This window comes from Physeter macrocephalus, chromosome 1, assembly GCF_002837175.3.
Source record: "Physeter macrocephalus isolate SW-GA chromosome 1, ASM283717v5, whole genome shotgun sequence".
NCBI classification, from domain to species: domain Eukaryota; kingdom Metazoa; phylum Chordata; class Mammalia; order Artiodactyla; family Physeteridae; genus Physeter; species Physeter macrocephalus.
In genome coordinates this window covers 142,895,255-142,922,755 of record NC_041214.2, presented here as the reverse complement: position 1 = coordinate 142,922,755, position 27,501 = coordinate 142,895,255, and the positions used below count along the sequence as shown (strand labels likewise).

General features: G+C 41.1%; 1 protein-coding gene across 4 annotated transcripts in view; it reads left to right on the top strand.

Annotated features, from left to right (window-relative positions):
* The window catches only part of APP (amyloid beta precursor protein), a 279,931-nt gene extending 259,848 nt beyond the window's left edge, over nt 1-20,083 (top strand). For 2 of the 4 annotated variants that reach the window (XM_007110934.4, XM_007110932.4), the window contains 4 exons: nt 1,109-1,162; nt 8,095-8,195; nt 10,930-11,076; nt 19,247-20,083. In XM_007110934.4, coding sequence (XP_007110996.1) covers nt 1,109-1,162; nt 8,095-8,195; nt 10,930-11,076; nt 19,247-19,348 — 404 coding nt within the window. In that variant the 3' untranslated portion in view covers nt 19,349-20,083. The remainder of the gene's footprint in view (nt 1-1,108; nt 1,163-8,094; nt 8,196-10,929; nt 11,077-19,246) is intronic. The other 2 variants (XM_007110935.4, XM_007110933.4) reach the window with 1 other exon arrangement.
* The last annotated feature ends 7,418 nt before the right edge of the window (nt 20,084-27,501 follow it).

Below are 27,501 nucleotides of genomic sequence, written 5' to 3'. Positions count from 1 at the left end.
TATCCTGAAAGCTTTGTTTCTTTCCCTTGCCCGTTTCTTCAAAGACCAGGGTAAGTTCAAGTTAATATTTTCTGAGAATCAGAAGCTCTTTGGAAATACCAGCTAATGGTCAACAACAGTGGGCACTACTGTGCTGACTGCAATGTTTTCTCTGGGTCACACCCAGGATACTCGCAAAGGAAAAATTGTGAAAGTCGACAAATATGCAAGGAAGTATTTGCACTTCACACATTTCAACTCTATGTCATCTATTAAATAGAAACCAGTCTTTAAAAATACAGAGAGATGGGCTTCCCTGGTGGCGCAGTGGTTGAGAGTCCGCCCGCCGATGCGGGGGACACGGGTTCGTGCCCCGGTCCGGGAAGATCCCACGTGCCGCGGAGCGGATGGGCCCGCGAGCCATGGCCGCTGAGTGCGCGTCCGGAGCCTGTGCTCCGCAACGGGAGAGGCCACAGCAGTGAGAGGCCCGCGGACCGCAAAATAAAAAATAAAAAATACAGAGAGAGGGGGAGGAAACTCTGGTTTACCTCTTCTACCCTCAAACTGGGAACAAATATGATTCGCTAAATGGCAGATTATGTGGTGAAACGTTCCTCTCCTGATAAATTCCTATTTGCATTTCTCCTGGCGATTTCACGGAGTCCTTTTGTAGTTAATTAACTGTAAAATGAAATAAGATTTTAAAAAAAGAGATAAGATTGGATAGTTGTAAAAGGAGGTATCTTTAAGATTTTCCACTGCGCTGGGTATACTGTATTTTGTTTCTAATCAAAACCAAGAAACTATTTCTAAATTCGCTTAGAGGAAAACCCACACTCCCAGGCCCTCTTCTTTGATGTTGCCGCGTATCTTATCCTGGTGAGCGCATTTATTAGAAAACTAAGGAGTAGGATTGGCACATCAATAGCGATAAGCCTTTTGAAGTGGTACCCCTCCCATCCTTGATGCTCAGGATTAACTCACTGTGGTTCTTTTCTAGCTGCTTTTTTTTTTTATATATATAACTTGTGTATTGCACATGCTTTTCCTTGCGCTGTGTTCAGGAGCCACGACTTACCATCTCGATTTGTCTTGTTTGCTTTCCGTGTATCTTGCTTCCTGTGCCCAGTCGAGCCTGTTGACGCCCGCCCTGCCGCCGACCGAGGACTGACCACTCGACCAGGTATATCCCGGTGACCCTCCGCCCCTCCGCATCTCGCGCTTGCGCAGACGCAGCCCCTTTCTTGGGGGGGGTTAGCCTCTCTGAATTGCAGATATGGAGAAGCAGGGTTTGAAATGACCATGGAAAGCAAACTTTTTAAAACCCCCCTTTGCTTTTCCTTACACTTCATTTCCCAAGTTCCTAATTAGGTGATCAATTTTTTTCTTTCTGGGCGTTCCTTTTGAAACAATAAAAAGGAGCCCTTCCAACGTTTGGTTTTTTCTTTTGATTTTCTGGTGGAAAGGGTTCTGTAGAGCCTGTTGGTCCTCAAAAATGGAAACCTACACAGATGCAGACTCTAGCTGGTGACGACCTGGTTACTGCTGGAACATCTCATTCTTTCTTTCTTGTTTGGTATCCGGATGGTCCGTTTCTAACTGAACTGGGCTCAAACTTTAGTCACTTCCTCAAGTAGACATGAGTTCCTAAAAATATCAGAATTGGAATATCTTTAGAGCCCAGAAATATTTCCATTTTATCTTTTGTGGGTTGTATATACTTATTCTTGATGAGTGTCTAAAACACAGCAGAGGTATGTGCCTAATTTTCCATACAAGTTCTTTATTTTTTATACTACTTAAAATTCCCATTAACACTGATACGGACACTTCTTTTTTTTGGTAGTTTCCCAAGCATTAAGAAGAAACACACTTTCACCTTCCTATGTCTCAAAGTTAGCTTTAAGAATAATGTCACACCCAACAAAAGCACATACATGCCTGGTTTTGACCCCGTGCACTACCTCGCCCAACTGATAAGTAGTCATTGCTTTCAATGAATCAAAAAGAGAAGTTACTGAATTGACATCTATATATATTCTGGGGAGATTTTACTCCCAGCAGTGCAAACCTACCCATAAATGTTTTCTTCTGTATCTTCGTAATGTCCCCATGCGGTGGTAATGTAGGAACAGGGCATTAACCTCATATGGAGATGCTAAAACAAGGAGGCTGACCTTTGCTCCCAGGTTGAGATGCAGTCAGCAGCGGGGCCAGGGGCAGCCCCTGCCCCTCTCTGCCAGCACAGGCTCAGGTCCCATCTGCTTCTCACCACAGTCACTGACGAGAAATTCAGAGTCTGCCTTGTGGCACCTTCATGCCTCTGCGCTATAATTAACAGGGCAGCGGGGGCAGTGGAGTGACACATCTTGACAGCCAATCTCCTTGATTTTATGAATCTCTTTCTGTAGGGCTTTTCCGAGAAATTTCAATTATAGTAAGTCAGACCCAGTTTCATCTCTTCTAACGTCTTCCTTATTGCCAGTGTCACACCAGTAAATTTCAAGGAACCAGCAGTTGACGCACCCCCACCCTGCTCAGCTCACTGGTAGGGCCCAAGGCTGAGTGAGGGTCCGTTCCATTCTAACTGCAACTGATACCAGCTTAGGTTGGTCCTTTGCCTTGGGCCTTTTTTTTTTTTTTTTTTTTTTTGTGGTATGCGGGCCTCCCTCTGCTGTGGCCTCTCCCGTTGCGGAGCACAGGCTCCGGACGCGCAGGCTCAGCGGCCACGGCTCACGGGCCCAGCCGCTCCGCGGCATGTGGGATCCCCCCAGACCGGGGCGCGAACCCGGTTCCCCTGCATCGGCAGGCGGACGCGCAACCACTGCGCCACCAGGGAAGCCCCCTGGGCCTTTTTTTTATGGCACTTCCTACTTTATTTTTAAAGGAAGAGATGCTTTTCATCTACAAGCATGAAATGTGAATTAGAAGCGCTTGTTCAACCAATTTTATTAAGTTGCTACATTGAGCACACTGGACAATTATGTTCCTATTGAAATACCCAGGAAGAGGTAACACCACTGAAGTAGATTTTTTTTATTTTAAAAAAATCTAAAATGAAAAGGACTTTTCCATACATTCTTAAACAAAAACAATTTGATTTAAGGGAAGAGCTTGAGAATACTTAGAGGTGATATACAGATGGGAAGAAGCTCCTTCTACAGTCTTTGTTGTAACAATAGCAATAGTTCATTTTGATATTTCACAAAGACTCTCCAACGGCTTTGGAGGGTCAAAAGAAATTAAGTAATAAGGCCCCTGTTCTCAGGAGCTTGAATAGAAAGACCGCACTTTGTGTATTTAGAAAGATGAGATGGAATTAGAAAGGCACGGAAATACAAAGTAACATAAAGTGTAAACCACCTTGTGATGTTTGTTTGTGATTTGAGCAGATGGGACATTAACCAAGGGGTGCGTTAATCAGGGCACTTGCTCGAGATGAGCTTTAAGATAGGTTTGGGGGCTTCCCTGGTGGCGCAGTGGTTGGGAGTCCGCCTGCCGATGCAGGGGAGACGGGTTCGTGCCCCGATCCGGGAAGATCCCACGTGCCGCGGAGGGGCTGGGCTCGTGAGCCGTGGCCGCTGAGCCTGTGCGTCCGGAGCCTGTGCTCCGCAACGGAAGAGGCCACAACAGTGAGAGGCCCGCGTACCACCAAAAAAAAAAAAAAAAAAAAAGATAGGTTTGGAAAGGTTTTGGGCACATCCATTGTCAAGAGGGAAATGTTCTATACAGATAGATGAGAGAATGGCCTGGGCCAAACTTCCTTTCTTATACTATTGTAAGGCTTGGGTTCCCCAATGGAAGAGGGCCACAGTGGGGAAAGAATGCTCAGCTAGGAAGTGAGGGTGATTCCAGCTAAGGTATGTTTATGAACAGTCCTATTTGCTGCATATGTCTTAAGACATACATATGCTCTATATTTTTGTGCTTGTAGTGAGTCTTTCGAGCATTTGGACCAGTTTCCCCCTGTGTTTTCTAGCATTACTTTCGGTTCTTCATCATCACACTTTATGAGACCATGTGTTTGAGTCTAATGTGCTCAATTATATCATTAGATTTTCCAAACTTAGAAACCCTTTCCAGGATTGTCATATCATGTTATTCAATTGATGTCATTGTTTTTTAAATAATCACTGCTGTCACTCTGAAACAAGTAAAGAAAGGGCTTTTGTATAATCACAACTGAGGAAAATGACTTCTTGAATTCCATATCTGAAATAACAGGGTACAGTAACTTCTAGAATGTAGTGTCAAGGAAGGAACACTGTTAATATCAGTGGTGATTTCTAGGGACGGTGACCATTACAGCTACTCCCCTGGGCTTATTTCCAGAGAGAAATAGACTCTGAAGGACAAGTAACACCATTTGGCCAGAATAAAGGAGACAAATACAGGCATACCTCGTTTTATTGCTCTTCACAGATGTTGCATTTTTTACAGACTGAAGGTTTGTGGCAACCCTGAAGTGAGCAAGTCTCTTGGCGCCATTTTCCCAAAAGCATTTGCTCCCTTCATGTCTCTGTGTCACATTTTGGTAATTTCGCATTATTTCAAACTTCTTTGTTATTATTATATTATGGTGATCCGTGATAGTGATCTTTGATGTTACTATTGCAAGATTACAACTAGCTGAAGGCTTAGATGATGGTTAGCATTTTTTAGCAACAAAGTATTTTTAATTAAGGTACACACATTGTTTTTCAGAACAGACTACAGTATAGTGCAAACACAGCTTTTATATGCACTGGGAACCCCCCAAAAATAGTATGACTCGCATTATTGCAATATTCACTTTATTGCGATGGTCTGAAACTAAACCTGCAATATCTCTGAGCTATGTCTATACATTAGCAGGCTCTTCACAGGGTGGAAAGCTTACCCTTTCCACTATAATTTTAACCATGCTTCTCCAGTCCTAATAAAGGAAACCAGATCCTTTGAGAAAGGTTTCCTGAACAACATGCTTCCCTTCTTCAAATGAACATGCTTCCCTTCTTGCTGAGAGCCTGGTGTCAGAGCTTAGAGAACGAGGGTCTGGTGTCAGAGCTTAGAATGGAATCAGGACAACTCGGAAAATGCATGTGGTAAAGCTGTAAGAGAAGGTCCCTGCGATTTATTTAAAACTTCTCATCACATATCACTATATGCAGTTTCAGCTTATTATCAATGACATTTTCCTGGTGCAAGCTTATTAATTTTTTTCCCCTTTTAATGACATTTGCTTAATATATGGAAAGGCTTTTCAGTGAATGACTATACATGCTGTACAAAAATGAACTAGGGAGAGCTCTTTCCGCTGAGAGTCCTGCAAACTATTGTGCTATAATTAATTATCTGTTGTTCTGACTTGCTACATGAATTTGAAATTTTTTTGACTATTAAAAGTAATCTTCGTGTCCTTTCAGAAAGAGTGTGGGTTTTTCTAGAAGGAAAGACCATTCAAGAGAGTTTTCTTAAAATCTCAGAAATATAATTTTAACTATTGCACTTGTTCGATCCTGATGACAGAAAGAGGGTAAGGTGTAAAGAAATCACTTTGGTTCTAAAGGGACCTCAGGTTTAAAAGGGTTTGTAGAAAGATAAAAGTATACAACTAATGAGAAATAAAAGAGCATTAGTGTCACAGCCCAATAAACATTTGTATCAGGAAGACTAGAGGTCAGAATAAGATGAAACTTATTAGAAAATGCTAATCATTTTAAAGCAAGAACATAAATAAGAATAGAGAGCCCCACAGCTCTTGGGATGGGGTTAGGGATCAGGGGACACTCAGTGAGTGGACCAGTTAAAAGATGAGAGAGAATGGGAAACTGTCCCACTTTGATTGTGCTTCTGTCTTTCATGTGTATATTAAACAGGATGGTCTTTTGTTAAAGGAAAGTAAAGTCCAGGATAGGTGAAGATGAGAAAACAAGGCATTAGCCCTTTGTAGTAGTTATCTATTACTATGTAATAAATAACCCCATAACTTAGCAACTTAAAAACAAACATTTACCTTCTTAAAATGAATTTCAAGGATTTCGAACATGGTTTAGCTGGGTGCTTCAGGCTCAGGGTCTCTCAGGAGGTTGCAGTCAAGACATCTGCCACAGCTGCAATCATCTGAGGGCTTGAAGTTTGGCTAGGGCTGGTGGGTCTTTTTCCAAGATGGCTTGCTCACATGGCTGTTGGCAGGAGACCTCAGTACCTCACCATGTGAACTTTTGAGTGTCCTCACAACATGGCAGCTGGCTTTCCCCAGACCAAGTGATCCAAGAGAGAGAATACAAAGGAAGCTGCCTTGTATGACCCAGTCTCAGAAGTCATACCCCATCACTTTTGCCATATACTTTTTTTTTTTTTTTTTTTTTACTTTTGCCATATTCTAACAGTGAAAGCGAGTCACTATATCAGGTCTACACCTGAGGAAAAGGGAATTAAATCCCACCTCTTGCTGGAAGGATCATGCACAAATTTGTGGATATATTTTTGAACTACCACACTTCTCTACTCAAGTCCAAGTGCCTATAAATCATGGGCTAGGAGAACTTGAGGGCAAGATCTTAGAACCCCTCTCCCTGATCTTTGTGGACCAGGAAGAGCTGGGAAGATAGGGATGAGAAAACATTGTTGTGACAAGCAGAAAGGAGAGAAGACAGCATCACAATCTACATGCCGGGTGGAGACTGACGTTGATCTTGGGTCCATTTTCCAATAGGTTGTTAAATGGAAGCTTTCTGAGCAGTTGGCCAAGAATCAGTGATATGTCACAACCAGCATGGGTTCCCTGGATCTTGGAAAATTATCCTCTTTTCTCTTTGTGTAAACTGTGCTGTTAGACTGGCTCGTCATACGCTGTGGACATTGCTTTTCAATTTCAGCAAGATGTGTGACAAGGTTCACAGCAGCTTGTGGACAAGACGTAAGAGTTGATAGACCAAAAGCAGGAAATCAGGTCCCATGGGAGCTGAAGGAACTTGGTAACATGTAGCCCGAGTAAGAGAAGAACCAGCAGGAACGTGATGCCTCTCCTTGGGCATCTGATCTGTTCAAGGCTATAGTGCAGAAGGGAGAGTTAGGCTTGCTCTGTATTGAACAGAGTGGAAGTTATAAGAAAACTGAGTTTGGCTTAATGTAAGAAAGGCCATTCTAGTAGACAAAGCTGTCCAAACATGGGCAAACTGATAATTCCTCTCTGTTTAAGGAGAGCTGAGAGTTTACCCCTGGGTAAACACCAGAGAAGAGATGATTTTAGAAGCCATTCTCATCCTAAAATTCTGACTTTTGATATTTAAATGCTGCAACGTGGAAACGATATTTATACTTTATAATTTCACTTTTTGTTTTAAAAATTACTTTGCGTTTTGATGTTAAGCTTCAAATTACTATCTGAAAAATTAAATTCATTGTAACAATTAGTGTAAGAATCATATAGCAATTTATAGAGAAAGAAGAGTTAGTACGTTAGAAATTCTGTTAGTCCCACAGAAGCGTTTTTCAAAAATTATGTACTGCAGTTCTTTATTCAGCAGATGAACCATTTACATTATGTATCTGTAACTAAATCACTTAACTAAATAAATGATATGATTTTTACAGTGCTTCACTGCTTAGATGCACGAACATAATTTATTTGTAATTGGAACAAAGTCCTAAAGTAGCAGTTTTGTTCTGCCAGGTAATTAATGCTCATTTTTAAAGCCTTTTATTATTTTTTCTGAAGGAATGAGAGCACATGGAAAAAGACATATAATAGGCTAAACAATAAGCACCTAAACCAAAGCGAGCAAATATTCTAGGAGCAAATCCTTTCCGGCCTCCCAACTAGCATTTAACTTCTGTTTTTTTCCCCATTAAAAAAAAAAAAATTATAGCATGTGTTTAAAGGCAATAGAAGCCTGAAGTGCAAATTTCTTTAATCTTTAATTTATTTTTGTTTAAAATAGGTAGTGGTTAAGGATTTAAATATAGGGTGTCATTTTTCTAGAAGAAAGTCATTAATCTATTTTCCTCTAACTTCAGGCCTAGAAAGAAGTTTCTGGTAGGCTTTGTGTTGTAATGTTATTGTTTATAGATAAAACAAATGGACTGGCCTGCGTATTTTGATTATGGTGTAATGCTTATGGTATCATGCAGGTTCGGGGTTGACAAATATCAAGACGGAAGAGATTTCGGAAGTGAAGATGGATGCAGAGTTCCGACATGATTCAGGATATGAAGTTCATCATCAAAAATTGGTACGTGACATAATCTACCTCTTCAGGCCACTCTGTCTTGCCAAATGACTTTCGTTCCTCTTGGGTCAGAAATCCAGTTAAGGAAAAGATTAAAACAAAAATAAAACACTTGCCTATAGGATCATCATGAAAACGTGAAGAAAAGAAAAAGAGTCTCTTTATATAGTAGTTCTTTAGGTCTAGAAAGCAGCTGACCCCACGTTGGGCTTAAAGTGGAATTACTTTGTATTCTAGCAGCCATTTTAATGAACTTCCTGTCTGTTTTCTGCGAAATCAGGTTTATAATAGGTTTGTGTGAAGGATCGAAATCTCAAATAAAACACGTGTAAACACTACTTGGGTTCACAGAACACGGCCGCTGGCTTAATTTCACATTTGTAACTCTTCCCCTGGGCTTCGTCGCCTCTCTCTCACCCCTCCTTTCTGTTCCCTCCCCACATGTTAAATTCTGGGACTCCCTGGAGGTAGGTAGAGGGGTAGGTGAGCCAGACTGCATTATGTTCCCAGCAGTGTGTTCAGCAGGAGGCTTGGGCAAGAAAGACTGTGGCTTCCTCTTCAGACAAAATTGCCCTTTTCCCCCCCCAAATGTTAGAATTGGAGTAAATCAAAAGGCACCCATCTCCCTTTAAGGTTACATAAAAACCTTTACCGAAAGCTTCAGATAAATCAATCCTGCATTATGCTAGGGGTCCTCCCATCTTAAGAGTAAGTAAGCCAAGTAAGTGGCTTAAATTAATAAAGAAGACAATTTTGTTGCACATTCAGTAGTGAACAAAAGTGGTAATCGAATTCTAAAAGCAGTAATAATACTTGAGAAGGGCTCTCAGGCACTTACTTTGTTTTTGTTTGTGTGTGTGTATACATGTGTTTTTCCCTTTCAAGGGGAAACTGTCTTTCCGCTATTCATAAATAAAATTTGTAAATCCAAGTATTAAACTCCAACAGAAACCCCTGTAAAGTATAGTGTATGCCTCTTTCACCCTAAACAATTGAGGCAAGTTCAAAATTGACTTGAGATTCAGATTTGCATTTTAACTCCCATAATCTTTTTGATAAAAGCACAGTGAACTTTTTGAAGCGCGGTTTTCGTTGGCAAGTTAATCCAGTGTCAGTTATTATAGAATCAGGGGCACTCTTGATCTGGCTGATGCTGAAGAGGTTAATAAAAACTTGTGGAATCTTTTGAGGATTTGGGAGCTGGTGGGGTAGAGAGCTGAAGATTAATGTGTGGATTTGCGTTTTCTGGTGCCTGTGTCATAAAAGCCCATCTCCGCAATTACACTGACTCCTGTAATACGACCAACCGTGACTAATGGCAGGAGGCAGTTAAGAGAATCAGCTCCCTCTACTGAACTAGTTGATGAAATAATGTACTATAATTAGTGCAATGAATGTTACAAAATTACAGTATTTTCTTAAAGACATAGGAAGATGTCCAGACTTGCATTCATTTCTGATTACCTCATACTTTTATCGTTAGCTAATTAATGATTCGCTTTTTATAAATATGTTGAGTGAGCATATTTGTTTAGAAAGGGGCATAATTAGGAACAGTTTCTAATTTTGTTGCAGATATACCATAAGTAAAACTCTTTTAGAAATTCGCTTTATTTGCTGTATTTCATGTTGCCTTTTCAGACTGCTAGGATGTTAGTTCTAGCCATGACAATCAGTCATTTTACTATCTTGAGATTATACTAAAAGAATTATTTAGGGAGCTGTTTTTATTAATTTACATAGCAAATGTGGTATATGTTCAGTAGTAGTTGGGCCAGATGATCTGTCATAAGATCATCTCTTTACATAAAAAATGATAAAAGTTGCAGTGTGTTTTTATAATTCCATTCAAGTAAAGTTGAAAAATAATGACTTGCGTTTATAAACAGTATGAAGGAATGTAGTGTAATAAATTTATCACTGAATTAATTTCTTCTTTCCCGTATTCTCTAAATTCTTTTCATGTTTAACACAAATAAACATCAAGAATAAAACAACATTTTTAGTTGAGTTGCCAGAGACAACATAGTAAGAAAGCATGTGTTAATGTGTGGCTATTAAAATTCCTATCTTGTTGCCTACTACTTCTTCCCTTTGAAATAAGTGCCTTTTAAGCATTATGCTTCTCAAGGTTAATTAGTGTCTTGCTGAATTATTGTGGCTGAAAGTAGGTAACAAGATGCCTTTTTTCTTCTGTTTAATGCCTTTGTTTCAGAATGCTTGTTCCTATGTATTAAAAATGTCCCTCTAAGGAAATGAGGGCATCTATAGTTTGGAAAAGCACCTAAAGCATAGCGGTCATGCGTCAGGTCTCCCAGTTTAAACCTGCTGTGACTGGGAAAATACTGACCTCCTTTCATAATCACGATCCGTGCCTTTCCAGTTTTTGATAGATCCGAGAGCTGCCGTCCCCTTCTTACAGAATGTTCCATCTGTCAAAGGGTTTCAGGTCCCTGCAGGCTTCTGTTTTGCCTTTCTAGAGACATGTGGGGAATGGAGGGAAATGGACTTTCTAGGACTGGGGAAGCCACATGTTGTACATCATTCTATAGACTACAGATGTCATTCTTAGTAAGTAGAACGTGTGTTTTTTTTTTCAAGTACGCACCAAATAACTGAGTGACCAACAACTCAAACTTACGGCATAAAATATATACCGAATATATTGAAACTTTTCACATACCTCATCCAGATATCTCCTGCAATTACAATCCTTTTTCTTGCATTTGTCTTCAAGGTGTTCTTTGCAGAAGATGTGGGTTCAAACAAAGGTGCAATCATTGGACTCATGGTGGGCGGTGTTGTCATAGCAACAGTGATTGTCATCACCCTGGTGATGCTAAAGAAGAAACAGTACACGTCCATCCATCATGGTGTGGTGGAGGTAGGTAAACGTGGCTGCATGTTTGCAAGTGGGAGTTAAAGACTATGCAGAAAATCTTGCTGGGTGTTAGACGAAGAATCATCCAAGTATCTCTTCTTTGAACAAACAATCCATATTGCTGCTCAAGTTGCAGCTATTTTCTTGCTTCTGGTTTTTATTCATCCCAACTTACAACTACTGTGATCGAGACATTGGAGATATATGCTGCTATCGCAACTTCTTATAATCTGTATTGAAATATCAAAATAATACAAATGGTAATGCCTGGCTTACGGATATTGTGATTACAGACATTTAAAAGAAAAAATAACAGCAGAAGTTACAAATGAAAAAGGAAGTGGAAGCCTGCTTTAAAAAAAAATTTTTTTTAAGCACATTTATTCCTGGATTTTTTTATCTTAAATAATTTGATTTCTAACTCAAGCCAGGTAATAGTAAATAATTTTCAGTAAAGAGTCTTACTGTTAAAATTTCACAGAAAATCACATTGTACCAAAAGGCTGAGTGAAATATACAAGGTTGTTCAAGACCTTTAACCTGTCACCCTGAACATCCACCTGAAATATCTTAGTTTCAAGGTGTTAGTGCAGTGGCACTGGAGGTGGAGAGAAGACCCACAAAGTGACAATTACATTTACTTGAGACTGTCCAGACACCCCAACCTGTGAGAAACAGGAGTATGTACAACACAGAGGTAGCAAGTTACACCAACAAAATATCGAGTAAGCTGTGGGATTCAAATATGATGCCTTAAACCCATGATACAAAATATTTTAAAATAAAATTAAATGTGCAAATAAGTTCTTTATATGCATTTAAAATGCAGGGTTTAGGGGAGGAACCTCACAGTGTATGTATTTTTTAGGAAACTGTTAGAGAAAGTGAATTAATACATCTTGAGAAGTTTAGAATTTTTAGAGCTGAGAGAGATCTCAATGATCAGTTGATTGATCTTCTCATTTTCTAGATGAGAAAACAGACCCAGACAGAAGACATGTCCTTTCAATGTCAAATTCCGTAGAGCCAAGTTCACAGTACAGATTTCCCCACATCCTGCCCATTGCTTTTTCCATCAGAGCAAAGTTCAGATATTTCCAGTGAGTTAAACTTCTCACTAACCCCAAGGAAATGTGCTCCAAACCATTCTTGATTATAGGAGGGTAGGAACAGTTTAAATAAATTAAGTCTGTGGCAAAGCCAGAAACCTCATTTAGTTCAGCACTTGGAACGTCCAGGCTCCTTGTTTACAGGAGCTGCTGATGGAAACTGGTTTTGAGTCTTGTGTTCCATGTCCATCCTGGTGTGGATGTGCTAAAGAACAGTGAAATGAATGAATCCAGGAAACAGGTGGCAAGATGTATGAGAACTGAATGATTGACAGATGGGAGGGTGAGCACATAAATAAGCGATGACAACGTCATGAAGTGTGGGGCGCTGCTCTTCATAATAGTATTTCTGAGCTTCTGTCCTTTGTTACAGTATAAGATGTATTATTAGTAGTGTTATTAGCATCAGTAATCTCATTTCTACTCAAAACAATTTTTTTTTCATTTTTCATTTTAATTCCATGTTTGAGCAAAAAAAAAAACCGTTTTCATACTTGAATAATTCAGAAGCCTATTTTAATTTTTTTAATATAATCATACATTTTAATGGCCTTGAACTGATGAATCTACCCAAGAGGTGGCTTCCTTTTTATCAAAGTGCCCGTCGTTGGTGCCAAAGGACAAAGAGCCTATATTGGTTTGCTCAGGCTGCCATAGCAAAGCCACAGACTGGGTGGCTTAAACAACAGAAATGTATTTCCTCACAATTCCTGAGGCCTCTCTCCTGGGCTCATAGGTGGCCTCCCTGTGCCTTTACATCATCTTCCCCTGTGCAGGTCTGTGTCCTAATCTCCTCTTCTTGTAAGGACACTAGTATTAACTGCATAAGGTCCACACTAATGACCTCATTTAACCTTAATTTCATCTTTAAAGACCCTCCAAATACAGTTGTGTTGTGAGGTATTAAGGATTAGGTTTTTAGCATTGGAATTTGGGGAGGACACAGTTCCGCCCATAACAGAGGCCAGTGATGCTGGGCGGTAAAACAAGGCATCTCAGGGGCTCTTTGCCATGGTTGTGCATGAGACTTACCAGGTACTGATTTCAAAGGACACATTCCCCAGGTCCCACCCCAGACCTAGGAAAACAGAATTTCTAAATAAGAGGCCGGAAATCTGAGTGTAGAAAATGTTCGCAGCTGAATCAGACATGCAGTCAGTTTTGCGAGTCACTGATGTATATATAGTGTTACCACTCCTGCCTCTTTGTTGTCTAAGCGAACCTTAGGGAGTAGAAAATGGTATCTCCTTGTCTCCAAGCTCACTAGTCTCTCACTAGTCGCCTTTTAAGCCTTCATACAGCTGCCTAGGTTAAATGTTTCTTTTGGTTAGTTAGCAAGAAAAGTCTCCTTGGTTTTGGAATGTTAGAGCAGTTGATGCTTTAACGTGAGTTCTGAAAAAAAATAAATTAATTTTTAAACCAGAAGGCATCCTTGTAGGGAGGGCAGTCGACCAGCCCTTCTCTTGGTATTTATTTTTGTTAGCTACTTGAGAGAACCTAGGAACCTCCAGAGTGACTGCCCCACCTCCTTTGTGTTTCTTGTCTTCATTTCCTCTCACTTCCTTCTTCCTTAAAGTAACAATGTTGTCAAGAGCCGGGAAACCATTCCTTTTTCCCTGGAAAGGCCTTCCTTTCTCTCCGTTCCTTAGGTAACCCTTCCTCAGGCTCCATGTTGAGCCAGTGTTCAACACGGAGCTTGAGGAACTTCAGGCTAACTTATCTAAGGTGCTTGTCACCATCCCTGCCCTCAGGAAGGTGATAGTCTAGCTGTGGTGGTTGAACTTGCACACAGAGAGCTGCAACCCAGCCTAGACACCTGGGGGGCCTCACGTGGTCTGCGTGACGCAGGGTGCTGGGGGGTTTCAACATGATTTGCTCTCAGAATCTGTGCCGAATGAAGTGATACTCCACACACACATTTCCCTGCCTGTCTGAGCAGGCTGTCACCCTCAAGGACATGGAAATAAGTTTATTGCCAGCTCTGGTTAACCTGTTTCATTAATGAGTAACCTTATTTCACTAAGAACAGAAATGAGTAAATGGGTATTCCCAGATGGATGGGTCTAAGTGTGTCAGAACAGAATACAGTCACACTTCACGCCATCCGTGCATGAAGGAGAAATCACGACAAAAGCCTTGGTGTCCAGGAAATCGCTCCTTCTTAGAGGAGGAGATTCCTGCAGAAGATCACAGAGGTGTGGAAGTGAAAGCAAGCCCAGTACTTTTATTAATAGAATCGTTACCCGGTGGAAATGAGCAGTTGCTAGTTTTCGTTTTGAAAAGCTAAGCAATAAATATTGATTTAATGACTTGCTTAGTCATAAGGCCAGAGATTCAGTCTGGAAGTCATTTAGCCACGGTTTCCCAAGGAGATGACAGTGCTTCGTTTGTGCTTCAAGCAGTGAGAAGATAGCCTTCTGTCGATTCTGTTTCCCAAACGTGCGCACCACCTCTGGTGGCTGAGTATCCCAGCGCCTGCTGAATTACCCACCATCGTCCTGCTGTAACCAGGTTCTGCAAAGCCCACTGACCCCAGGTTCTGTTGAGCAGCAGACGGGCCTTTTCTACACTGATGTCAGTTGACACTGAACATTTTAAAATATATATTGGAGTAGTATGTCCGCTACTCCTCATCTTTAATAAGAAGGGGGGGCACAAATTCTCTTTATTGAAGGACATAAAAAAATTTTTCTTTCACCGATCTGATAACTAGAACACCAGAAGTCTCCCATCCCCGCCCCCAAGAGTTGATTATTTAGCTTTTTATGGAGATATGGCATATGACTCTTTCTAATGAATGTGCTATCAGATTGGTGACATTATAAAAATAGATCCTTATGGGTCCTTTCTTCCTGGCAAAGAGTCAGTTTTTAGTGGAGGCACCTAGCAGCTGCTATAGCGGTCAGACAGACTGGTCAGGTTAAATTGGAAGCAATGGTAAGAAAAAGTAAAGGTGGACTCAAAATCTTCAGGTGGCTGGAAGTGAACAGCAGGAGGGGAAATTGGAAGGTCAAAGGAAATCCTCAGCAATAGCGGGAGAGTTCCAGGGCATGCCTGAAGACTTACTTGATGTAGGCACTAAATACAACTGAACTACTTATAAAGAGATGGAAATATAATTAAGAAAATGAACATGTATACTGTAGAGTAGAAAACCAATACTGCAAGGTTACTAGAAGGGATAAACCACTAGCTTGAAAACGTCATTGCTGTTCTCTTTGCTTGTACTTTTCCCTCCCATGTTCCTGGTGTTTTTGATGTTCTTACACTCTCTGGTTATTCTGCATGTTTAGTTTATCTTATCCTCCATTCTTTGTCCACCTAGATGACCTGAAATGGAAAGTCTTAGGGGCCGGGATTCTGTTGTTGGGCCGTGCATAAAGGGACACCCATCAACACACATCCTGCTGATCACTATACATAATAAAATTAAAATACAGTGTCCACTGGCCCTCCTCCAAGCTTAAAGTACCTACACGAGAAACGGGATGGCAGGGGTATCTAGAAATTCAGGAGAGACCCAAATAGATTTTATGTCTACAGTCTAGTGGTTGAGCTATAAATTCTTCTGGATATAGTGAAGGAATGAATAGCTCCGAAGAGTCAAGTTCAGGGAGAAAGGGGTAGGAAGAGGGCATTAGCCAAACAGTAGTCAAAAGTTCTATTCAAGGTCATATTAGGACCAGATGAATCAGGCTCTTTGGGCTCAGTTCTCAGTGTGTGTCAGCAACAGTGACCCGTGGAAGTCCAAGCTGGGGTGCGGCGCAGGGGCCCCCGGGGTCTCTAACAAAGATGAAGACTTCAGATCAGTCACTCCTCCCATCAAGTCCAGAAAGTCCAGAGAGGGGACGCTCAGAGGTGCTGTGCCGGGTGGGTTTTCATCTCAGCAAGTGACACATGTTCCTGCCCCGAGGAGCAGATGGGGATTCTGTCCCCCACCCCATTGTTCTGTGGTTTCTTCCAGAATAAGCACCACTGGCTACATCTTCCCCCAGCTCCATTTGAAGGGAAATAGTGAGTGACAGATGGCTGAGCCTTGCTGGGGAGGAAGGCTCCCCCTTACCTGCTGTCCTCCCTTCAGTGGTAGGTTTATCCATGGACATGAGTACTGTGTTTCACTTTTAGCTCTCGAGGGGTTGGGAATAAAAAAGATGCAATCCACACTCCTTGGGTGCCATGTTGTAAAGGCAATCCCTTCTCCTGTAGCTCCTGAGCCCTCTGAGGCCTGAGGGCCAAGCCGCCCCACTGCAGGACTGGCCGAACAGCTGCCCTCCCAGCGGCAAAGGGTCCTGAGGATTGGCAAGTAGAAAAGAGGCCAAGAAAAGACAGGAAAGTTAGCTGCCTGACTTGCATACGGCCTCTGAGCCTCGCATTTACTGGCAGGGCTCTCTTAAAGAGTTGGGCTTTGGCCTTTGAAGAGAAGATCAACTATTAAGTTGCCAGGTGTTCCCCTGCCCTTGATGAATGCAGCTAGTATGAGGGTTGACGTGGCTCCAGGGGGAGATACAAGTTTAATACTCCAACGATCAAGCAGCGCTGTTTTCTTCTACACTCAGAAACATAGCAGCTTTGTGCTTGATCTCCTCGGCAAGATTTTTTTTTTAATCTCCACATTCTCTGAAATCTCAGTTAAGAGGTGGCACAGCGCGAAAAGAAGCCCAAGTTCAAATGGCATAGTGCTGCAGACAGGCTGTTTCCTGCAAGCAGATTTGGGGAATGAATGAAATCTCTTGTTATTGGTGCTGACCTTTAATGATGGCGTTTTAACTTACAAGTCAGTGGCTAATGACACAATTGCCGATTAAAGCAAGGTGACCTCATTTGTTGACAACAGAGCAGATCAAAGGAAGAGAAAACACCAGTGATTATTCCCCCAGGGCCAGCGATGGTGAGCATCCATTTGAGCCGTGTCCTCTGAGGGGAATTTTACGTCTTTTTATTCCAGCTGCCTTGAGATTAGCCAAGGTGATCATTCCAACTCATGACCAGACTGAAAGGCGTCAATTGGTCCATGAGGTGGAGTCATGCAAAGTAACCTTGGGGGAACCAGATTACTCCAGTTTTATTGAGATATATTGACATATAACCCTGTATTAGTTTTAAGTTGGCGGCATGATAATTTGATATATGTATATATTGTGAAATGATTACCAAAATAAGTTTAGTTAACAACTATCACTTCACATAATTACAATTTTTTTCTTGTTATGAGAACTTTGAAGATCTGTGCACTTAACAACTTTCAAATATACAATGCAGCATTGTTGACTATAGTTACCATGCTCTACATAACATCCCCAGAACTTATAACTGGAAATTTGTGTCTTTCGACCATCTTCACCCATTTCAGCAACTCTGCAACCACCAGTCTGCTCACTGTATCTATGATTTGGGGTTTTTTTAGATTCCACGTATAAGTAAAGTCCTACAGTATTTGTCTTTTTCTCTGTCTGACTTATTTTGCTTAGCATAATGCCCTCAAGTTTTATCCATGTTGTCACAAACTGCAGGATTTCCTTCTTTATTATGGCTGAATAATATTCCGTCATGTGTGTATCACATTTTCTTTATCCATTCATCCATTAATGGGCACGTAGGTTGTGTCCATGTCTTGGCTATTGTAAATAATACTGCACTGAACATTGGGGTGCAGGTATCTTTGCAAGACAGTGATATCATTTCCTTTGGATACATACTCAGAAGTGGAATTGCTGGGTCATATGGTAGTTCTATGTTTGGTTTACTGAGGAGCCTCCATACTGTGTTCCATAGTGACTGCACCATGCTTTCGGTCTAAATTATTCATTAGCCCGTGTGGTTTAGTCATGGTGTATCAATCGCCCTCCATCCCCTAGACCTAGTGTCCTAGCACCCACACACCCACTCTCTGGTGTTTGTCCTCCGTCGGGTTCGGGGGGAAAAGCTGCTTCGGGAGCTAGATGTCACCTTGCAGCACTGGACAGTGGAGAACAGGCCTGCGGCATTCTCCCGGAAATGATGAAGGGAGCCCGATCTCATCATGTACAGAATAGAAAACATCCCTTTGAAAGAAAAACCAACTTCTGGACAGCACATCTTACCCTTTCCTGTGGAAGACATGCTTCTTCACTCTGATTAAATTTGTGTTGATTTTCTCCATCTTCCAGTGGTTTTACAGAAGTTTTAAAGCAATCATAACAAAACTAAACTTTCATTTATTCAGCAAAGAGTTAAGTATTTGCTTCCTCTCTTCTGTGGACTATTTGAGGTACAGCAAATATACTAGAAACCTAAACATCCCCCCACACACCTGGCCCAGCCTGCAGAGAGTAAATAAGTGTAGCTCTGGCCTAACAGTGACACTGAGGGGAGGAACACAAGTTTACAACTGCTGGCCTGATCTTGGAGGGGAACCACCATATCACAGAGGGAATCTCTTTAAACCTTCGGATGACATACTTTTAGACTCTTAGTGCTAGGTTAAAAAATAATAATAATCTGGAACAGCATGTTCTTTCTGTGTTTTTTAATATCTTTTGATATACCTATATCATTATTTTAATTAAAAGAGTCTTTCTTTAACATCTTAAATTTAGTGAACACGGAGACAAACTAAAACGAGCTTGGGGAGATATTCAGCAGTCTTCCTTTCTACTTTGCTGAATCTCTCTCCGTAATACTGTTGGCTTTTTTTTCTAGCTTAACAACACACTTTTCAAGTAAGGGAGTCTTTCCTGGAAGCCTTTTGTCTTTTTTCGAGCCAACAGAGGAAGGAAAAAATATTTATTGCCCTAGTTGTATCCAATTACTCTTCAGTTGGGGAAGCAACCAATGAGCGCTTCGCAAGCCAAGCCAGCAGGTCAAGGTTTTAAGCGCCACCTAGTGGTAGATGGAGCATCTGCATAACTGGTGGGCACAGGCGTTCTGCTCTATGTCAAAGTGGCGAAGAAAGAGGGAAAATTGTGGGTGTTCTGCAATCTTGGCAAGAGGAGGGTACAGTGCACCTTATCTTTTTACTGCTTCTCCGTGTGCACTCTTAAAAGATTGCTTTTCTTAACGCATTTGTCCTCGTTCTTGCTTTGCAGGTTGACGCTGCTGTGACCCCAGAGGAGCGCCACCTCTCCAAGATGCAGCAGAACGGCTACGAAAACCCAACTTACAAGTTCTTTGAGCAGATGCAGAACTAGAGCACCGCCGCAGCAGCCTCTGAAGTTGGACAGCAAAACCATTGCTTCGCAACCCATCGGTGTTCATTTAGAGAATAATGTGCAAAGAAACAAACCCTTCTGTTTTATTATTTACTCATTATCGCCTTTCGACAGCTGTGCTGTAACACAAGTAGATGCCTGAACTTGAATTAATATACAGATCAGTAATGTATTCTCTCTCTTCACACTTTGGTCTCTCCACTACATTATTAATGGGTTTTGTGTACTGTAAAGAATTTAGCTGTATCTGACTAGTGCATGAATAGATAACCCTCCTGATTATTTATCACATAGCCCCTTAGCCAGTTGTATATTATTCTTGTGGTTTGTGACCCAATTAAGTCCTACTTTGAAATATGCTTTAAGAATCGATGGGGGATGCTTCATGTGAACGTGGGAGTTTAGCTGCTTCTCTTGCCTAAGTATTCTTTTCCTGATCACTATGCATTTTAAAAGTTAAACATTTTTATGTATTCCAAATGAGTGAGAGGATTTTTTTTTCCACAATGGCATTTTACTGTACAGATTGCTGCTTCTGCTATATTTGTGATATAGGAATTATGAGGATACACGTTTATTTCTTTGTGCCTGTTTTATGTGCACACATTAGGCATTGAGAATTGAAACTTTTTTTGTCCACGTATCTTCGGATCTTTGATAAATAAAAGAATCCCTGTTCATTGTAAGCACTTTTACAGGTGGGGGAGGGTGGGATGGGATTGCTCTGCTGGTCTCCAATTACCAAGAATTCTCCCCAAAAATTTTCTGCAGGATGATTGTACAGAATCATTGCTTATGACCATGATAGCTTTCTACACTGTATTACATAAATAAATTAAATAAAATGATGCTGGGCAAGAGTTTTCTTTGAAGGATGACTATGGATGTTAAATAGTCAAAGTAATTTTGGGCGGGGAAGAAGAGGTAGATTCAGTTTCTTTCACCCAGTCTGAAACACTTTATTTATGATACCAAAAAAAAAAATGAAAGTGGAAGGGACAAAATCAGGGAATGCGGAAGGCAAGCCTGGACAAACCCTTTGAGATTTGTCTTCAATTTGTATAAAACGGTGTTTTCATGTAAATAAATACATTATTGGAGGAGCGCCATTGTGCTGGTGTGAATGATTCCATGGTAACAACCCTCTGATCCTTGAGTCATCGGAAGACTGCTAAGAACATTCTAATGCTGGGTATCCACACCTGTGGTGTCTTAGCTGTAAATCTGAGCAGGAAATCGGGGCCAACGGGCAACTCCCAGTGCTAGTAAAATACTTCACAGACCTAATTCAGTTTTTACTTGGTCCAAACTATTTTGCTGCCATATCTTCGTCCTCAAGTTTGCCCCTGTCTTAGTCCATTCGGGCTACTGTAATAAAATTATAAGCTACTGGGTAGCTACTGGGTTTCTCACAGTTCTGGAGGCTGGATGTCTGAGATCCGCGTGCCAGCATGGTCAGGTGAGGGCCCTCTTCCAGGTCGCAGACTTCTTGTGTCCTCATGTGGAAGGGGCTGGGGCCTCTCTGGAGCCTCCTTTACAAGGGCACATATCCCATTCGTGAGGACTCCACCGTCCTGACCTAATCACCTCCCAAAGGCCCGACCTCCTAATGCCATCACATTGGACATTAGGACTTCAATGTGAAGTCTGGGGGAAACACAAACATACAGACAGATTGTAACAGCCCCTAATAAGATATGAAGAGAAAAGTTCTAGGGAAATAAAAGAAGACCAGCTGACAGCTATCGATAAAGCAGGATTTCTCAACCGTGGCACTTTTGATATTTTGTAGGGAGTAATTCCTTGTTTTGAACACTGTAAGATGTTCAGCAGCGTTCCTGGTCTCCACCCACTTCATATGCCACTAGTGCTTCACAGTTAATGATCATCAAAAATGTCTCCAGACATTGCCAGATGTCCCTTATGGGGGGAAAATCATCCCCATTTGAGAACCTCTGCTCTATATCTATTTTAAAGCAATGTCATGTGTACTGTACATGATTTTTAATTGGAGAAGCCTGGGCAACTTCTATTCCAAAGGTCTAAGAACACGTTGACCGACCCTGGTGTTTTTGCTGTGCTGTGCTTGATAACGGGAACATGAGAACCAGCCAGCACCTTTTAGCCTTAAATAGCAACCTTTTAAACACTAAGCACAGAAAATTAATCAAAATTCCTTCATCATGTCACTATGCAGTATGAACAGACTCAATTAAAACTCATCTGACTGTGTCTTATTTTGAGGAGAACAAAATACTCAGCTCCCTCTTGCTGTTCAGGGCAATTAGACATGACTGCTATATGAAGATGCTTAACTTGACAGTTTACATGTATAAGCAACAGTTCCATTTTGCCTGACCCAAAGAGAGGTAGCTAATGGGGGGAAATTAGTCCTAATATAACAGTAATGAAATGACAGTAATGAAATGAAACCAAACCTTCTCAAACATATACGATGTTACTCCCAAGCCAGCCTTTAATGCCAGTAATTGCGACCTTTAGCTTCGATCATTTTGGAGCTAATGAAAAGAAATTAAGTATATATATATACATATATATATATATATGTATATATATACACACAATTATGTATACATATACTGTATATAATTATGGAGGAAAAGAATAATGCCTTATAATCTTATTCTCAAATTAAGGTATAATGAGAGAATTCTCCAGATGGTCCGGGGATTAATCAATAGATAATTTACACAAAACTAAAGTGTTACAAAATAACATTGTAATAGTAGTTGGCCCAGGCCAAATTTCAATGATTTTGAGGGAGTTTGGCCTGGCAAGCCTGATGAATGAAGAACGGCATCTCAATGTAGTTTGTTTGGGTTTTTTTTGGTTTTGGGGTTTTTTATTATTTATTTATTTCTCTTCTTTATAATAACGGGGTCTTCGTTGAGGCGTGTGGGATCTTTTCATTGGGGTGCGCAGGCTTCTCTCTAGTTGTGGCGTGCGGGTTTTGTCTCTCTCATTGAGGCGCACGGGTTCAGTAGTTGTGGCGTGTGGGCTTAGTTGCCCCACGGCATGTGGGATCTTAGTTCCCCAACCAGGGATCAAACCCGAGTCCTGCATTGGAAGACACATTCTTTACCACTGGACCACCAGGGAAATCCCTCAATATAATTTTAATTTCATATGTATTTATTATGAGTGAAGTTGGAAATTCTTTCATATGTTCAATGGCCATTTAATAACTCTGAATTTTCTGTTTATCTCTTTTGTTTTGGGCTTAAAGTCTACTTGGCTATCAGGATTGCAACCCCTGCTGTCTTACTATTTCCATTTGCCCAGTAAACCTTTGCCCAAGCTTTTATTTTTAGGTTTTTCAATTGCTGTGCTTTAAGTGTGTGTCCTGTATACAGCACAGGGTTGGGTTTTGGCTATGTGAGCCAGTTTGAAAATCTTTTAAGACACAAGTTAGGCCCATTCAGTTTTATGATATGCCTGCTATGTTTGCTCTCAATTCTTTCATATCTCCTAGAGTTACTGAGTGTATTATATTTACTTCTATGAGGGAAGGACTCTTGGCCTGTCGGGGGAGGGGAGTTATAGGAAGCTTTGTATTTTTATTCTAGTAGTTACTGTTACATTAATATTTTTTCCAATGCTCTTAATCCCTTTTTTCTTAACCTTTTGCTACCTGTCTTTTCTAAATGACATTCTTTGCCTCCCACTTATCTATACAACAATCAGTGGTCTTACCCTCCTTTCCCCTTTTTCTCTCTCTCCTCCCATTTTTTTGGTTGTGTTTGTTCTACTTTATCGGTACATAAGTGTTGACATGTTTTTTTTCAGCCCATGACCTCCACCCCCGATTTTAGTCTTAGCCCTGCAGTTGAGTATGTGGGATCTCTCCATCAGTCTTTTATTCCCAGACATCTTTAGGTCGGACGGAGCTCACCCTCCAGTCAGTTCCTCAGCAGGAGCACATGGGAACAGTGTCCTGGAGTTCTAGCAGGTTCAAAACCGATTTTCTAGGACCTTGAAATTTGAAGTGCAGCTTGTTTATCCTTAAGTTTCTTGAGAATGCTGCACCACTGTTTCCTGGCTTTGTATGTTATTTTGAGAAATCTGAGGCCAAATTAAGATCATGCATTTTGCATGATCACTCCCTCCCCTACAGTGACTACACAAGTCAGGAAAGATAAAAATCACTTCTTTGGTTGCTGGTGGACCCCAAGGCTCTGCCTTCGGGTTTCTCTCCTATACCCTCTCTCTGAGTAATCTCAGCCACCTGGAAAGTATTGGTAATAACTCACGTGCAAAGCAATAGCTTAAACCTAGACCCCTTCCCTGAGTCCCAGGCCCAGATTCCTATTTTTTGTTTTGATAACATGCATTGTGATTATAAACACAAGGCATGTGAATTGCAGAAAATACAGAATACAGGAAGGAGAAGGATTCACTCATAATCCCACCATCCAGAGGAAAGTATTGTTAATACCTTTGCATATTTGCTTTTAGCAATTTTAAATCACGTGTATTTACCTCACTTGCCATTTTTTTGTCATAGCTTATAGCCCATATCCTATTTTTTCCTGCCTTAATTAATATGTGCATGTTTTCATGTCATTTTAAAACCCTTAAAATAACCATTATAGGGCTTCCCTGGTGGCGCAGTGGTTGACAGTCCGCCTGCTGATGCAGGGGAACACGGGTTCGTGTTCCGGTGCGGGAAGATCCCACATGCCGCGGAACGGCTGGGCCCGTGAGCCATGGCCGCTGAGCCTGCGTGTCCGGAGCCTGTGCTCCGCAACGGGAGAGGCCACAACAGTGAGAGGCCCGCGTACCGTAAGTAAAAAAAAAAAAAAAAAAAAAAAAAAAAAAAACCATTATAATGACTGCATAAGGATATTTAATTCTTCTGGAAATTTTTAACTATTCTAAATAATGTTTGAACCAATATATTTGACCACAGGTCAATGTTTTACTTAGTTTGGGGTTTTTTAAAATAAAAGCCAGATTAGCAACTGATTCAAGAATGCAGACTTGAGCCAGGCTCTGCCTTCGTTTCCTCATTTGTAAAATAAGATAATAATAGTACTTCATAGAGTGGTCTTGAAGATTCAACTTGTTAATAAATGTAAAGTGTTTAGAACATTGTCTGATATATTGTAAATGGATGTAAGTATTAGCTACTCAGGAGTGTCCAACGAGTAGAAGGGTATTTTTTTTTTATTGAAGTATAGTTGGTTGATAATGTTGTGTTAATTTCTGCTGTATAGCAAAGTGACTCAGTTATACCCATGTATACATTTTTTAAAATATTCTTTTCCATTATGGTTTATCCCAGGAGATTGGATATAGTTCCCTGTGCTATACAGTAGGACCTTGTTGTTTATCCATTCTAAATGTAACAGCTTGTATCTACTAACCCCAAACTCCCAGTCCATCCCTTCCCTCTCTCCCTCCCCATTAGAAGGGTATTTTTAATTCGTATCTCTTTAGTCTAATACCAAATTGCTTTCCAAAAAAAAGGAAGTTCCACTCCCATCAGTAGAGTATGTGAGTGCCCTCTCAAAATACCACAAGACTAAGGGACTTGGGTAATGTCATGTATTGCCAAGTTGAAATGAAAAAAGAGAGACTAATTTTGGCCACATCATACATACCATTTCCCTATTAGGCTGGTCACTCAGGGGTAATTCTCTTGTAGAGAATTCTTGAAAGGTCCCTGAGGCCATTCTCTTATTCTCTGTCCCCTAACTCACAAGCATAAGGGCCCTATAGTAGTAAGATTTTCTGCATATAGGAAAAATTGGAGCAGAAATCACTTATTAAATCCCTTGCTTTGATTATATATATTTACTTTGTAGAATACATTTGCAGATCAAATCAGAATATGACGCTCCACTGTGGTTATTTAAGCAACAAAAGCTGTTCTCCACCTCTTCCTGCAACCAGCACACAGCGTCTCATTTCTATCATCAATCAGGTTTTAATTTCCAAAGTAAATCACTTTAATTGTCAATAAGTTTTCTTAGATAACGAAGTATTCTTGGATAACGTGTTTTACACACCTCAGAGCATACTACAATTCTTAACCACCCTGAACTGGGTTTTTCTGAAACTGAACTTTGTTTCTCCAAACTAGGAATCTTTCAAAGTGATCTCTTTTCATTTGTGAGATGGCCACAGCTGCTTCATTTGGGTCATTCATTCATGTAAAACAGTTATTGAGTGCCTACTGTATGCACTCAGACAATGCCAGAGATGGGGGATGCAATGCTTTAAAAAAAAAGTAGTCCCACTCTTAAGTCTGCAAACATTACCACCCCAAACGATGGCTTGTATGCTAACAATTTTTACTTTGCCACAGATCAGCAATTTGGGCAGGACCCAGTGGGAAGGCTCGGGTCTGCTCTGCACAGCATCAACTGGGCAGCTCAACTGAAGGCTGGAAGATCCATTTCCAAGATGAAGCATTCACATGGCTGGTGAGCTCGTGCTGGCTCTCAGCTTGGAGTTGGGCTGGGAGCCTCAGTTCTCCTCCACTGGTGCCTCTTCATACGGCCTGGGCTTCCTCATAGCATGGTGGCAGGGTTTCCAGGGTGAACGACCCAAATAGGAGGGCAGACACTGTATTGCCTTTTATGCCCTAGTCTCTCAGAAGTTCCATGACATTGCGTCTGTCATTCCCAATTCATCAAGGCAGTCACAGGGCCTGCCCAGATCAAGGGGAGGGGACATAGATTCCATATCTTGATAAGAAGCATATCAAAGAACATGTGGACATGTTTTAAAACCACTACATTAGAAAAAATATATTCTATTGGAATAAGTAGAGGTGACAGCCATTCCCCTTTCTTGATCTGCAGAGTGTAACTAACTAGCGACAAAAGACTGATTGGGGCAGAATAGGATGTGGCTTAATTCCCTCGGGTAGGGTGATTTCTTTTTATATTTTCCATTTTGGACCTGTCCGCTCAACTCCAGAATCCTTGCTGCCGTCTGGTCTCTCCATTTGAATATTTAGCAGACGTCTCACCCTTGATGCATGCAATGTCAAACTCCAGCTATCTTGCTCCCCATTTAGCATTTCCCTTCTCAACAAATGACAACTCCATTCTCCCAGTTGCTCAGGTCAAAAGCCACTGGTTAACGATTCGTCTTATTTTCTTGTCTCCTTTAGGTCTTTGATCGAATGTTTTTGTTTGGATGATGTTGTACCTGACCATGCCAGTTAAAACTACACTCCCTCCCTGCCCCCAGCATTTCCTACACCCCTTCCCGCCACCATTTTTCTTCTTGGTACTGACTCATATGTTTTACTCTTTTATTTGCTATTGCCCTTGTCTCATTCCAATAGAAACTCCACAAAGGTGGGATTTTTTTTGTCCGTCTTGTTCACTGATGAATCCGTAGTGCCTAGAACAGGGTCTCACATGTGATGATTGTTCAATGAGTATTTATTTTAAAAATGCATGGTGCTTCCCTGGTGGCGCAGTGGTTGGGAGTCCGCCTGCCGATGCAGGGGACGCGGGTTCGTGCCCCGGTCCGGGAAGATCCCGCATGCCGCGGAGCGGCTGGGCCCGTGAGCCATGGCCGCTGAGCCTGCGTGTCCGGAGCCTGTGCTCCGCAACGGGAGAGGCCACAACAGTGAGAGGCCCGCGTACCGTAAGTAAAAAAAAAAAAAAAAAAAAAAAAAAAAAAAACCATTATAATGACTGCATAAGGATATTTAATTCTTCTGGAAATTTTTAACTATTCTAAATAATGTTTGAACCAATATATTTGACCACAGGTCAATGTTTTACTTAGTTTGGGGTTTTTTAAAATAAAAGCCAGATTAGCAACTGATTCAAGAATGCAGACTTGAGCCAGGCTCTGCCTTCGTTTCCTCATTTGTAAAATAAGATAATAATAGTACTTCATAGAGTGGTCTTGAAGATTCAACTTGTTAATAAATGTAAAGTGTTTAGAACATTGTCTGATATATTGTAAATGGATGTAAGTATTAGCTACTCAGGAGTGTCCAACGAGTAGAAGGGTATTTTTTTTTTATTGAAGTATAGTTGGTTGATAATGTTGTGTTAATTTCTGCTGTATAGCAAAGTGACTCAGTTATACCCATGTATACATTTTTTAAAATATTCTTTTCCATTATGGTTTATCCCAGG